Raw genomic sequence first — 15,234 nt, 5'->3', positions numbered from 1 at the left:
CTTTTTGTAGAGTTTTGCAATAATAGTTTTCCTGTATCTGAAATATGAAAAAAGCAGTTCAGAAAAAAGAGTATCACTTTCAATCCATCTGTGACAATGGATGTTACAAAGAATGTAACTTATAAATTGTTCCCATATGTAGTGAAGTTACTTGGTCTAGTCTGAAGTTTAGGGAAAACATGATGAAAATTACAATGAATGCCTTCATAAACATTTCCTAAATTTCATTAGAATTTTTGAAGGATATATATGATGGATCCTTGAGATGCTGTTTGATAATAGAATAACCTCATAACTTTACTTTCTCATAATTATGCTCTAAATATTTGATTCAAGTATATTAATCTAGAAGTAAATATATTTCTTATCAAGATATCTTATTTCCAACCAGTGGTTCTTACATATGAAAATACAAATTTAATTAAAAGGGCCCTATTTATAATTAATTCTAATAACTAAAAAGGTATGTTAATGATAACTAGTATACCCAATTTATTAGATTAAATGAAAATGCTTTTAAAATTCGGCTGGGTTTGTAACATCAAAACTAATTACATTCATATTTTTCAAGAGATGTTTCTCAGTTTCTGGAGTAGATCTTTGATAGGAAGGATAATGAAACTGCTGGGCTAAGTTTCTATCAATGTCATAATGATAAGCAATATACAGAAGATCCACTTTTGGCTTTCTTTTCTGTAAATCTCATGCTAAGTAATCATTACTTACCTGTAGAGAAAGAGCATTACGTTGTGAAGGTTTGCCCACGAGACCCTGTTCTTTGCGTTTTTTGAATTTTCGGAAATATTCTTGAATCAGGAACGTGGCATAGAATTTTCCAACTGTAACTTCATCATCTAGATGGCAAATGTTTTTGAAAAAAATCAAATAAAAAGCTAAAAACAGCTGATAGTTTATTTGTTTTTATAATTTACCAACAAACTATTAGTTAATGATATTAATGCCTACTGTTTTAAAAAAATAATCTCCCAGCCTTTATTCAGAAATCACAGTGTTTTGCAGATTGGTTAGAATAGAATAGAATGGAATGGAATGGAATAATAGAACAGAACAGAATAGAATAGAATAGAGCTGGAAGGTACCTTGGAGCTCTTCCAGTCCAGCCCCCTGCTCAAGCAGGAGAACCTATACCATCTCAGACAGGTGAATGTCTAGCCTCTTCTTAAAGATCTCCAGTGATGGAGCACCCACGATTTCTGGGGGTAAGCTGTTCCACTGGTTGATTGTCCTCACTGTCAGGAAGCTTCTCCTTAATTCCAGGTTGCTTCTCTCTTTGATCAGTTTCTAACCATTGTTTCTCGTCCTTCCCTCTGGTGCTTTGGTGAACAACCTGGTCCCTTAAGGCAGCCCCTCAGATACTGGAATACTGCTATCATGTCTCCCCTTTAGACTAGCCAAACCCAAGAGCCATTCTTCGTATGTTTTAGTCTCCAGGTCTTTGATCATCTTCTCTGAATATTTTCCAAACTCTCAACATCTTTTTTGTGATATGGTGACCAAAATTGGCTGCAGTATTCCGGGTGTGGTCTTACTAGGGTTTTATAAAGCGGTACTAATACTTTGCGTGATCTTGATTCCATGCCTCTGTTTATACAACCCAGGATTATATTAGCTTTTTTGGTTGCTGCTGCACAGTGCTGGCTCATAGTCAAGTGATCGTCCACTAGGACTCTAAGGACCCTCTCACAGTTATTGTTTTTAAGCCAGGTCTCACCCAATCTGTATTGTACCTTTGGGTTTTTCTGCCTAGACAGAAGATTTTGCTTTTCTCCACATTGAAACTCATTTTGTTGGATAGGGCTCATTGTTCAAGTAAACAGAGTATTGAAAGAAAGATGGACTCACCACCTGCTGGGGGTACAACCTGATCCAACAGCTTCATGCTAGTGCGTTTCCAGATTTTTTTAATGATTGCACGCAGCTCCTCATTGGCTTGTTCCAAGTTACCTATAAGAAGAAATATTAGTAAAAAAAAAATCAGTTCTTGTATGGAGCAGTACTTTTATCTGGTCCATGGATAAAAAGAGAACTATGTAAAAATAAGAGGCCATCTTATAATACGATTTTTAATCACTATTAAATGAAAAAAAAATGACAACATCTGTCTTTTGGCCTAATTTGACCTGTGAAACATAGTGCTAGATGTTTTTTTTTTTTGAGGCTGAAGCCAGACTTAATGATCCTAAATAGATAGAATGGTATTTAGGGAAATAAAAATGTAAAGATTCCCTTGAACTAAAGAAAGTTTCATGAGTAGCAGAAATATTTTAGGAACTAGTTGCGTTTTTTTTAAAAAAATATTTTAAAAAGGTTTCTCTACAGCTAGTTGTCAGAGGCTATTTCAGGTGACAAAGTTGTATCTATATATGAAATCTGAGTGGATCATAATTCATATTGCACCTACTCAAGTAACTGTTAATTCATCAAATATCTAGCAATAGTCTTCTATATTATAACCTTAGCTTTATGATACTGCAATACAACACTTGGAAGACAATAGTGTGATAAATTTAAAGTATGAGATCAATTCAGACCTGAAACTGTTTGCATTTTCTATATGTTAATATGGAAATGAAAGCCTGCCTCAGGAAAAGTTAATTAAGCTCTGTGAGACACAGAAAAAGGTGTTATGAACAGAAATTAATTTGGATATGAATATATATCTGTTCCTTTTGAGAAGAGATTGTGCATTATCTCCTGCTGATTGTATGGCTAACATACTTTTTTTTTTTTACTGGTTTTACTGTTCTGGAGTTGTAAGCTGCTCAGAGTTGTTTTGGATTACAGCAGGATATACCCTCAATAAATACATAAGATTTTGAGTGATTGACTCTGGGTTAATTTATGTATGTTTTTGTGTAGTTAACAATTGAAATAACGAACACAAATGCCAGTAAAACTGTTCAAAGTACAGGTAGTTCTTGACATAACAGTTTGTTTGGTGACAGTTCAAAGTTATGCCACTGAAAAAAATGACTTATGACCATTTTTCACACAATCGTTGCAGCATCCCCATGGTCAAGTGATCAAAATTCAGACTCTTGGCAACTGACTCATATTTATGATAGTTGCAATGTCCTGGGGTCATGTGATCACCTGATGTGACTTTCTGACAAGCAAAGTCAATGGAGAAACCAGATTTATTTAACAACCATGTTACTAACAACTGCAGTGATTCACTTAACAACTGTGGCAATTGTCTTACTTAATAACAGAAATTTTGTCCTCAGTTGTGGTCCTAAGTCAAGGATCACTTATATAAACATTATGGGAAGAATTAGCAGCTTTTGGGCTTCGTTTATGCAGATCCTGAAGTTCCTCAATATCACAAACCATCAAATAATGATGGGGGACTTTTCAGTCATTTTGGTGAGAAATCAAGTTAGGTAGGCACATTTTGTCAATTGAATAAATTGAAAACACCCGTAAGAGGAAAATCCAACAACAACAACAACAACAATAAAGCTGGAAGGGACCTTAGAAGTCACGTTATCATATTGGTGATATCATTGTATCGCTCATAGGCCGCCATTACTCTTGGCTTCTCAAATAAATTGATAAAAGACAGGAAAGGAACCAACTACTGGTGACAGACTATCTATCCATGCATTATAGATTGAAAAGTCCATGTAGGCTTTATTAATTCCATCACTAAATTATAAAAATATAAAAGATATTTTGGATAATATACAAATCCAGGCTCTAAGTGATTTAGAGAAGAATAAGAATTGGATAGTGAGAATAAAATTTTGCTTATTGTTATATGGACAATATTTGAGAATACTCTCAGGAAATCTTAGATATCACAAGAGAATTTAAGGTATGAATGAATTCAGCATTTCTGGTCTGAACAATAAATTATATTTAGAATATTATAGGCTAAATATTAAATATACATGGAGAATTCTATATTTTAAATTTAAAATGCAAACTTAATTTTTCAAGATCAGACTGTTCAGTTTAATGTTCCACCTTGATTTAATTTACAGAATGTTAAAAATTAGTTTGTTTGCAAATATTTTTTAAAAAAATACATTTTATATCAAATAAAAGAGAAAACGTGTAGAAAAGCTATAACTATACTATTACATTAATTATTATAACAGAAAAGAAAATGTAAAAAAGAATGAGAAATTAGGTTATAAGCAGAACAGCTCACTGAAAATTGCCACATTGTTTGAACATCTTTGTCTTGACTTTTTGTTGAAAACACTTACAGATAATCCTTGGTTAATGACCACTATTCACATTTTCAGGGATAGTTTAATTTGGATTTGTCACTGAGCAGGTAGTTTGCCCCTCCCAAATATATGTTTCTATGATTTTATGGCATGATAACACATATGCTGTAAGAAATTTATCAATAATCCCATGTATTTCTGCTGCATATTAAGTATCTTCTTACCTTCTGTTTTGATTCTCAGTGCTGTTCTTACCAATGCAAATAAAGTTGCATTAAACATAACAGTTCCATCACTATTCAATGGCATATTCATAGAGACAAGACGCTATGGAAGAAAAAGAGAGAAACACAATATTGAATTATGTGGCATATACCGTATCAATTCATTATATTGTTTTCTCAGTTTCATTTTTTATAGTAATTATATTAAGAATTATAATTACAACAGTAAAGACTAATACAAACTGAAAAAACTAATATAATAAAAAGAAAAACTAGAAGGTGCAGAAAAGGAAAAAAAATAGAAAGAAAGGAAAAATAAGAATATATTAAGAGAAATATATAAAAATTACTTCCCCCTTCATCACATCTATAACAATTTTATTAACTTATCACTATTTCTTAAAATACAACAAATAATCTCTTTTCCCATATCACATCTCTTATCTATAAATAAATCCTTAAGTTGATGTTAGCAATGTCAATCCCATTGGCATTGACAAAATAACGTGCAGACTGGTGGTGAGAACTAAGGAGAAATTTCCTGATAGAACAATTAATCAGTGGAATAACTTGTCTCCAGAAGTTTTGAATGCTCCAACAGTGGAAGTTTTTAAGAAGCGATTGGACAACCTTTTGTCTGAAATAGCATAGGGTTTCCTGCCTGAGCAGGAAGTTGGACTAGAAGACCTCCAAGGTCCCTTCCAACTTCTGTCAATTGAAAAATTCAGCTTTACTTGGAACAGCTTATGTTTTGCAATGGTATCTTCACAATCATCAAACAATAACATCTGTCTATCTCAGGTCCTTGAGAAGGGTTTGCTAAAAATGCCAAATCAAGTCTAAACATCTGGCTAATGTAAGCTTTTCCAAGTAAAGTTGCCTTTTGCAATTGACTGATGATGATTTTGTCAATTTGGTGACGTTGATAAAAGTCGCAGTATGTAATGTATTTTAAAGTGTACATTGTGTGGGATTAATTTTAATAACTAGTAATATTGAAACAATATTAACAATACTACTATCCAGAAAATAAATATTTTAAATAAAAATATGAAATGTTCATAAAATGCAACTAAGCAAACGTTTGCAGTCTAAGAAACCAGTGCACATTTCATGATAATAAAATCTATTCACTACATAATAAAAAAAATCTAGAAATCACAAGCTTTGTGTATTGATATATTGGATGACAATTCCTATTGTCCCCAGTCAATATGACCAATGGCCAAGGTGGACGGGGTTTGTCATCCATCAGTATATAAGGAAAAGTAATGCAAAACAGTAACCAGAAGGAAACAGAAACCTATCATACCTTGCAAGCTACTCTGTGAGGACAGAGCTTTCCAAAACCCAGGGGAGGTTGTATCCGACGCAGGAGTGTTACAACATCTAGGTGTTTGATACGTCCTCTACAGGAAAAATAATTTAAAAAAAAGGCTTATCAGGCAATATTCAAGGATATTGATGGCTTTTTGGGAATTAGGTGTCTGATTATACCAGGATGATTTCTCCTAGCAGTTTCATGTAGATGTTGAACATCAAGGAATATAATAAGTCACCTCATATGAACCACACAATGTTTGCTTAGGTGTCAAACAATGTGCTTCAGCATTTCCTTTTGGATAGGAAAGACAAGAAAGCATTCCTGTGAGGGAATGCAGATGGAGTTGCAGTCTGCATTTGGGAAAAGCAGCTGCAACCAAACAGACATGCTTCCCACCTTCACTTCCTCAAGGATAGACTCAACTTATCCTTTCTCTCAAATGGTAGTACAGATATTGCTTGACTTACGACCACAATTGAGCCCCAACTTTCTGTTGCTAAGCAAGAGAGTTGTTAAAAGCAGCTTTGCACATTTTATGACCCTTCTTGCAGATATACATAGGCAATCTTACCCCACCTAGGCCCTCAGCCTAGGTGGAGTAAGCGAGAAGTGATGTCTGGAATGTATGACTATTACAGGCAAGCAGGAGAGCTATCAGTCAACTGCCAGGACCACAAGCTACTGTAAGCATCCCATTGTGATATGATTTCTGCCTGGAGCTTGGCTTAGAACTTGGCAGCAACCATGCTGAGTCAGCACCTAATCAACAAGTGCAGGAACATTTGGAGAGAGGCAAGGGCTGTACGCCGCTTTATAGACATTAAGACTTTTACTTGTTAGAAGGACTATTTTTAGGACTTATTTATATGGCTGCATCGATTTGCAAAGCCTAGGAAGGTAGAAAGCCTAGAAGGTGTATGCTACTATACTGTATCTTGTACAATTATGATCTAAGCCAGTGGTTCTCAACCTTTTTAATGTCGTGACCCCCAACCGGCTGTAAGTCGAGGACTACTCAACTGGTGCAGCACCATTTGCAGAATGGGACTTTTGGCAAGTTCAGCAGGGCAGAGACAGCCTGGACAATTCCTATTGGCTTTTGAAAGCCAATAGAATTAGACTCTATTCAAGAGAGTCTATTCTATTGGCTTTCAAAAGCCAATAGAATAAAAGGGAGTAGCACAGCTAAGGAAAAGGGGAAAAAATGGCGGACTGCGTTGTTTGGTGACCCCCGTGAAATGGTCGTTCAACCCCAAATGGGGTCCCGACCCACAGGTTGAGAACCACTGATCTAAGCTGTGGGGTGTCCAATCTTTGAAAAACAAAGAACACTCACAAATCCCAAAGCCTGATTCCACCAGAAGGGCTGGAATTGGTGATACTGAAACCTACTGAAACTCTAGGACAAGTCTGCATTTTCGTCATACAATTTCTGGCAAAGGCAATTTACCAAGTAAATAAAAGGAGTATCAGTATCTCCTGCCAGCCAAAAGCTCAACCGAAATCAATCTAGATAATTAGTATAATTTAGATGCATGCAGAGTTGTGAGGCCACCACCTTTTCAGTTGCCTAGGTGATCAAATGATTAATATGATGGGTGTGTGTGCTTAGGAAGCATAATATTAATGACCTTGATTGTTTCTATATTCATATATAATATTTCAGATATATAAGGTTAGAAATTCTCTGAGTGCACTGAGGTGTCTGAACTCAATCATTTTAACTGATTCTGACCTTCTCACCTTTGTAAAGGTTTGTACCAGCCATTATTCTGAATCTAATAAAAAAAAAGATCCATCCTAAAGAGATCCCCCACTTTCAGACCATCAGTTTCACCCAAATAGAATACAAAATCCAGCATGTGCCCTGCTACATGTATAAGATTTGATACCATTTGTCTTGGTTATCGCAGAAAACATGAAATCCTAAGCAGTTCCTAAATAGAAACCTAAGTAGATGCTAAACTTTGTAGATAGAGTTACTCAGAGTTCCTTTCTTTAGGTTGTGTGGCTGGGAACTTACTTGGCTTCAGGATCATACTCTGCCCAAATCCGTTTAAACTCATCCAGATGATGGGGACCCAGAATGGACCAATCACGGGTTAGGTAATCAAAATTATCCATAATAACAGCAACAAAAAGGTTAATGATCTGTAAATAAGCACAAAAACATTTGTTCTATGAAGAAGGTATTTAATGCCAGAATGATTTATATTTCAAGGTCTTTTTCAGATAAAGTGCTTCAACAAAGTGCTTCTCTTGAAAAACAATATGTATACTTAAGATCAAAAGGTGCTAAAGGGGGTTTCAGAATTTGCATATGGCTCAGGGATCACTACTTCGCCACCCCTGACAATTTTTTTTTTTGTTAAAAAATGCATACCATTACACGACTTTTATAGATCGCCATAGCTACTTACTAGAAAGGCACAAAGCATGTAGAAACTGATGAAATAAAATACAGCAAAGCTGCTCCCGCAGAGATGTTCACCTTCAGTATTACTGTTTGGTTCCACAGAGTCATTGTCACACTTCTTATCAGGTAGGCATGCCAGCATGATTTCCTGCCAAGCTTCACCAGTAGCACATCTGTTGAAAAGGGAGTGTAGTGGAGAAGAAGGTGGTTTATCATAACTGGTGGGGAGTTTAAAAATTAAGTACTCAGCAAATGGCTCACCAGATAATTGAATCTAGCTGCCTCAGAGATCTACAGCATAGGCAAAGTCCTACTTCATAAGCAGCCACAGACATTTGATAAAATGTCTATTGTACCTGATAATTTTGGGTAGCTGGTCTACACAAAGCATTTTGAGATTTGTAAAATATCAGATCTTATGCCTCATAAAACAGGTATTAAATTCAGTGGAATTAAAAATCAATTTGGCTTTGGTCGAAAAAGATTAAATCATTTCCCTAAAATATGATTAAATCAAATACGCTTTGTGTTTAGAAGATTATTTTATTTTATTTTTTTCAGTTTTTCAGGGTTGTCTTGCCATCATGGAAGTGGGCGGGGCCAAAATTTAAGTCTTACTAAAGGATTTTTAAAAAATATTTTTAGAATGAATCTGCTGGTTTATTTTAACGATGCCCTTGATTTCTTTATTGGAAGCTATTTGGAAGCTGCAACATTATTTTTCATTACTGGGGACTTTGAGGGTTTTATATGGGTTGCCTGCCTTGGCATCCTTTGTTGTGACCTACCTGAAAAGCAGGAGAACAGCCTGAGGAAATGTTTGAAAGTTGTTGTTCCGATTGATATCTGTAGTATCATTTAATGCAATTTTACCAAACACCTAATAAAAGAAAAAGTTGATTCAAGGTAACGTTTCATTCCGCAAGATATTCCTGTATCTGATAGTCTTAATATTCTTATTCTAATAAACTTATACAATATATTATATAAGTATATTATATAATATACTTACAACAGTTCATTTTATGATCATCCGAAGTTACAATGGCACTGAAAAAAGTGACTTATGAACATTTTTTCACACCTACAACTATTGCAGCATCCCCCGGGTCACATGATCAAAATTCAGATGCCTGGCAAATGTCTCATATTTATGATAGTTGCATTGTCTTGGGATATTGACAAGCAAAGTCAATGGGGAAGCCAGATTCATTTAGCAGCCATGTTACTAACTTAACAACTGTAGTGAATAACTGTGGCAAGAAAAGTCGTAAAATGGGTCAAAATTTATTTAACAAATATCTTACCTAGGAACAGAAATTTTGGGCTCAATTGTGGTCGTAAGTCGAGGATTACCTGTATTTGCATGGTTCTGATATCTCAGTTCAACATTTGACATCTTCCCACTGCACTGGGTGTACATCTGATTGACAGTCTCCCTATATATTACACCATTTAAACTGATCAAATCTTTTTATTTTGGGTTTAGATCTTAAGATTTTTACTATTCCAATTTGCTCAATAAACATTTTGCAGACTTTTCATTTTGCTTCATCTATACAATAGGTACTCTTCTTTATATGTACAAATGATACTAATAAAAATAGTAAACTATTTTAAAATGAAATACTGGAGATATAATACAGGGCACAAGATTAATTATCATATAAAATAAGAGGGCTAATTATTCTGTTTCTACATAAAGCATCCTAAAATTGCTTAGGGAGGCTAAAAATGTTGTGCTAAGAAATCCTGTATATTACTGTACTGTTATGATATTTGTAAGGAAGCAGTTACGTAAAGATTAATTTTCTCAATTTTACCTTCAATACGTACACTAGTTTCAAGATTTTCAACGACCAGTAGTTCTTTTTTGTGATGAAATTAATGAAATGTTGGAAATGTGAAAAACATAAGGGACATCTTGGGTTGGCATCTTGGGTTTCAAATGGTTGATCTGTTAATCCTTTCACTCTCTTGAACTGCATGCTTCACCGGAAACCCAACTTAGCCTAGTAGCCTGATGCTTCACTATTAGTTGAACTGCTACAGATTATCTTTCCTTCATTTTCACTCTATGCTTACGTCTTTTGGGCAATCGTGAATGCAGATTATGAATGATGTGATAGACTACAGTAAGGAGTGGATTCTTAAGAAAACTATGAATTCCACAAGAGGAAGAGGCAAATCAGTTCAGCTATTATGCAAGAGGAAGATGGTAGAGGACAGGAAGACCTGGAGGAACATTGTCCATGGGGTCGCGATGGGTTGGACACGACTTTGCAATTAACAACAAATTATGCAAGAGAGAAAGAGGGTGAAGAAAAGCCCCTTCTTATTAGTTGATACAGAATGTTGTAGATGCAGATAGTACAGTGGCAAGATTTTGTCTATAGACGTGAAACAATAAAAGACTCAGCTTGGAAGAATTGCTACATGTTATTCTTGGTTTGGGGCCTGGCAGACAGTAAGATAGGAAATAATTCTATAAATAATCAAGACAGCCTGAATCTCTTATGCTCATCTTGGTACTTGAGAAAAAGGTGGATGGTTTGGAAAATACTGCAGGTTTAGAGCATCCGCACATCCTTCCATTTTCTGAAAGAGTTTTCTGTTCCTAATGACCTCAAAGGGAAAGTGAGTCGTAAAAATATAAGTTTTCTGTTCTGCAGATTTATGTAGCCTAATCCATGTTACTTTAGTCACATAATGAAACATCTGCAAGCAAACAACTGAGTTTGTTGAACACTAAGGACTCCACTAAACTATTTTTAAAAATCTGGTCTGATAAGTCTTTGTGAGAATTTTAGGCTCAAATATCCTGAACTATGCTGGAATCAAAAATATTGGGTGGGTTGTGAAAATGCCTTGAGCAGTACAAGTAGTCCTCAACTTAAAATAGTTCATTTAGTGACTGTTCAAAGTTGCTACACCACTGAAAATAGTGACTTATAACTGTTTTTCACACTTAAGACCACTGTAGCATTGCCATGGTCACAAGAACAGTATTTGGGGTCGTGTGATCACCTTTTGTGACCTTTTGAAAAACAAAGTCAACGGAGAAGCCAGATTCACTTAACAACCATGTTCATAACTTAACAACTGCCATGATTCACTTAACAAGTGTCTCACTTAGCAACAGAAATTTTGGACTCAATTGTGGTCATAAGTCGAGGACTACCTGTACTTCAGCGTCTCTAATGTGCCACTGCAAATCCTTAAAATCTCCATGTTTACATACTACTAGAGTATGCATTTAATATATTATGCATCTAATATAGTTTATGCACCCCTACTGTATAAAATATGAATATCTGCAATCTTATAGGGTATGAGCATTATACCAAATTAGCGATAATAGTGAGGAACAGCTGATCAAACAAACACAGATGACTTGCTTTCTGATCTAAGGCTAGGCAGTAATTATCACAAGCGTGGATAGGAGACAACGCACAGAGAACAAACTAGAATCTCAGATCGTGGGTGTCCATCTGGCAATCTGGTATCTTATGTAATATATTTTCTTTTGAGGTTCATATGCAAAACCTTTGGCAACTCTGGTTGAGCTCTGCACATATGCAGATTGTTCTGACAGTTGTAACTGCTGACAGTAACCCGCTTTTTAAAAGCAGAGAAATGCAAAACAGTAGTGCAAATTAAGCATCCAAACCAGACAGAACTTTTAAAGGGAGGTTCTTCTAAGTCAGTCGCCTGAGGAGCCCTGGAACTCTCTGGGTTCAGATTCTCCAACTCACTAGTTAGTAATGACAGTTGCAGCTGTTCTGAGGGGGCGCTGGGAGTTACTGTTGCAAGAGGACAAATTAAACACTCTGAGGCAGGCCATAGTTTTCATTTCAGGAAAGAAGATGGTAAGGCAGAGTTTCTACATGGAGAGATTTCTTTTGTCTTTTAGACTCTGCACATACTGTAATCATGAGTACCACTTCGGCTAAAATCTGCCTTTTATTTTAGTTAACAGCAATATGAAGAAATGATTGCAGTGCTGAAAAAGAAAAAAGCACAAAAGCAAATTCTTTTTCTGACCATGTTTACTGAGTCGTTAGGTGAGGGTTGGGCACCCAGCCAACTTTCATGCCTAAGGGAGGATGAGAACTCGGTTTCTAGTTCAGCACCTTTAGCCATTACACCAAACTGGCATTACTGTTATTAACCCACACCTAAAATTAATTTAAAATTTTAATTTAGCCACAATCAATTGGCATTTTAATTTTAGACTCCTTGACTTCATGTTCAGGTAATAGGCCACCATATTTATTTATTTATTTATTTATGAGACTTATATACCACTTTAAGTGCAAGCACTCTCTAAGCCAGCGGTTCTTAACCTTTGTGTGACGGCGACCCCGTCACACGGATGCAGCGCGGCCCCCATGCGCGGTGCCCATGCGCGGTGGCGCCCCTGAGGAGGAAAAATGGCGGATCGCGTTGTTTGGCGACCCCCGTAAAATGGTCGTTCGACCCCAAATGGGGTCACGACCCATAGGTTGAGAATCACTGCTCTAAGCGGTGTACTCCAGTAAGCAATGTATATATATATTTACATTGCCCCCAACAATCTGGGTCCTCATTTTACCTACCTCGGAAGGATGGAAGGCTGAGTCAACCTTGAGCCGGTGAGATTTGAACCGCTGACCTGTTGAACACAGTCAGCTAAAGTGGCCTGCACTTTAGTACTGCACTCTAACTGCTGGGCCACCTCAGCTTTGACTTCACTTGAAGATTCTTTTCCTAATAGTTTCTGTAATTCCCTCTCCATATACTTGCAACAGTAAAAATTAAATCTTGGAAAGACACTTACCTGCATCCCAATCACGGCGTAGATAAAAAACAGCATCACTATTAATAGAGCCACATAGGGGAGAGCCTGGAAAAAAAAATCAAAAGCAGGTAATGATGAATCATTTATTAAGAAAGCCAGCTTTTTGGAACTTAGGATACAATATTCCCATATTGAAAGCACCTGAGAGCATAAGACCAGAGACAAATATTTCTTTGACTGTACAACCTATGTAAAATGCATATGGATGCATTTACATATGATGATGCATCAGCACGTAAAAAATTAGATGATCTTGTGATCTCCCTTTAAAAACTTGTATGCACCATACTATGATTAATGTAAACTATTTATTTCTCCACTAGATGACTCTACTGATCCATTGTTGTTTTGCCATAACTAATCCTTCTAACAAAAACATTCTATCTCTCTTAAGTCATTACTGTTTCTTTTCACATTAATATTTTTCTTAGAGTAAACAGTGCTTGCTGCCTATTATCTATCAGATCTGTAAAACCATTTTTCTTAATATTTTTATATATATATTTCTCTCCAGATAGATGATGATTTCAGTATTTGTTGTAATAAGAATTTAGCTATAACTTTAATCACCATCAATAACTCTTCCCTATTTAAAAATTGTATGTGTCAACTGTTACATTAATACTTTTAAAAAGTAAGATAATTGTAAAAGAAAAATATAGTCAAAAATTTAGAAATGAGGAACACATAGAATAAGAGCAAAAACTATCCAGTATAGAAATATGGATCCAATATTTTGAATTGCAGTATTTTGGAGTACATACATATGAGAAAAAGATTATCATAATTCACTCAATAAGAAATTATTTGAGCTCCACTAATTTTATTTCCATCAATGGGCATGGAGCTTTACAAAAAGAAACTGTGCTGAAAAAGTAGTCCAGTAGATATTAGACTCTGGTCATCATATTTCAGAGATAATGGAGAAATATTGCTTCCTGAAATTAGAATGAAAGCGAACATATCATCTTTTTCCACTTAGACAATCAAATTTTATTTATCTATAATTGTCTGAGGTACTTCTAAGAAGTAATAATGTTATTCAACAGTTGAATTCCTCTTGGAGCCACCATGTTTCTGCATTACATGGGCATGTATACATGTTATAAAGAATTGCAGGTAGTCCTCAACTTACAAGCACAATTGGGACCATAATTCCATTTAATCAAGGTGCTTAAGTGAGTTGTGCCTCGTTTTACGATCCTTTTTGGCACAGTTGTTAAGCAAATACAGCTTCCTCCATTGTCATTGTTGGAAGCCAGATCAGAAGGTTGTAAATGGCAATCACATGACACCAGGATGCTGCAGCCAGCTGCCAAGTGCCTGAATTTTGATCATGTGACTATGGGGATGGAGCAGTGATTATAAGTGCAAGGACTGGTTGTAAGTTACTTTTTTCCAGTGCCATTAAAACTTTGAATGGTCACTAAATGAATAGTTGTAAGTTGAGAACTACCAATATGTAGGATTGACCTGGGAATCTCAAAAATTCAGCAAGAGATACATAGAGAATAAATCTGAAAGAAACACTCTGCAGGTAGGTAGAGAATTGGTATGCTGCAGAAAGAACTCAGTAGGTTTGATTTGGACTGGAGACTGCTAAAAATGTATTTGCATGGGATCTTTTCTGAAGTCGTTGGATCTACCTTCTGGTCAGCTGTATTCTTTTTATATATAAAAGAGTATCTGTCACGCTCTTTTAATTTTTAAAATGATAAGGTGTGATTAAATAATCGTTGTGGAGTCAGGTGACCTTGACATTGAAATAGTTCCAGCCACAGATCTCAGTTTTGTGGCTACCTGCATAGATTTCACCCTTGCATCCATGATTTTATGTCAGTTGGAAAGCAAGACCAAGATATGCATAAGGGTTTGGGTCTCTTGTCATGTTTGGACTGAGTCCACTTGCCAGTAATGGCCATAGATCAGCCTTCCCCTACCTGGTGCTCTTAAGATGTGTTGGGACTATCACTCCCATCATCCCCAGCCAGCATGTGGTCCAACACATCTGGAGGGTGCTATATTGGGGAATGTTGCATAGCTGAATGATTCCCCAATTGCATCAGCAAGCTGACCTGATGGACGGAAAGTGCATCACCTTTATTTTAATATAAAAACAATTTTACTATAAAATTGTTGTATTCACTTTTTGCCTTAACACTTGTATTGACAGGAATAAACTCTCAGTTTAGGATCCAATAATTTTGCATTTGGAGAAGTGTGTGACGCTT

The 15,234-nt window shown here is 35.9% G+C and overlaps 1 protein-coding gene across 27 annotated transcripts in view; it reads right to left on the bottom strand.

Annotated features, from left to right (window-relative positions):
* The window catches only part of CACNA1C (calcium voltage-gated channel subunit alpha1 C), a 590,134-nt gene that overhangs the window by 26,088 nt on the left and 548,812 nt on the right, over positions 1-15,234 (bottom strand). For all 27 annotated transcript variants that reach the window (XM_039359892.1, XM_039360686.1, XM_039359986.1 and 24 more), the window contains 8 exons: positions 12,983-13,048; positions 8,952-9,043; positions 8,168-8,336; positions 7,771-7,898; positions 5,736-5,832; positions 4,424-4,526; positions 1,864-1,965; positions 727-854 (listed from right to left, as the gene is read on the bottom strand). In XM_039359892.1, the coding sequence (XP_039215826.1) occupies positions 727-854; positions 1,864-1,965; positions 4,424-4,526; positions 5,736-5,832; positions 7,771-7,898; positions 8,168-8,336; positions 8,952-9,043; positions 12,983-13,048 (885 nt within the window). The remainder of the gene's footprint in view (positions 1-726; positions 855-1,863; positions 1,966-4,423; positions 4,527-5,735; positions 5,833-7,770; positions 7,899-8,167; positions 8,337-8,951; positions 9,044-12,982; positions 13,049-15,234) is intronic.

Source organism: Crotalus tigris, unplaced genomic scaffold (genome assembly GCF_016545835.1).
Source record: "Crotalus tigris isolate CLP2741 ecotype Arizona unplaced genomic scaffold, ASM1654583v1 scf7180000017541.2806704, whole genome shotgun sequence".
NCBI lineage: Eukaryota > Metazoa > Chordata > Lepidosauria > Squamata > Viperidae > Crotalus > Crotalus tigris.
The sequence above is the reverse complement of the archived record's forward strand: the minus strand, read 5'-3'. Positions and strand labels throughout refer to the sequence as shown.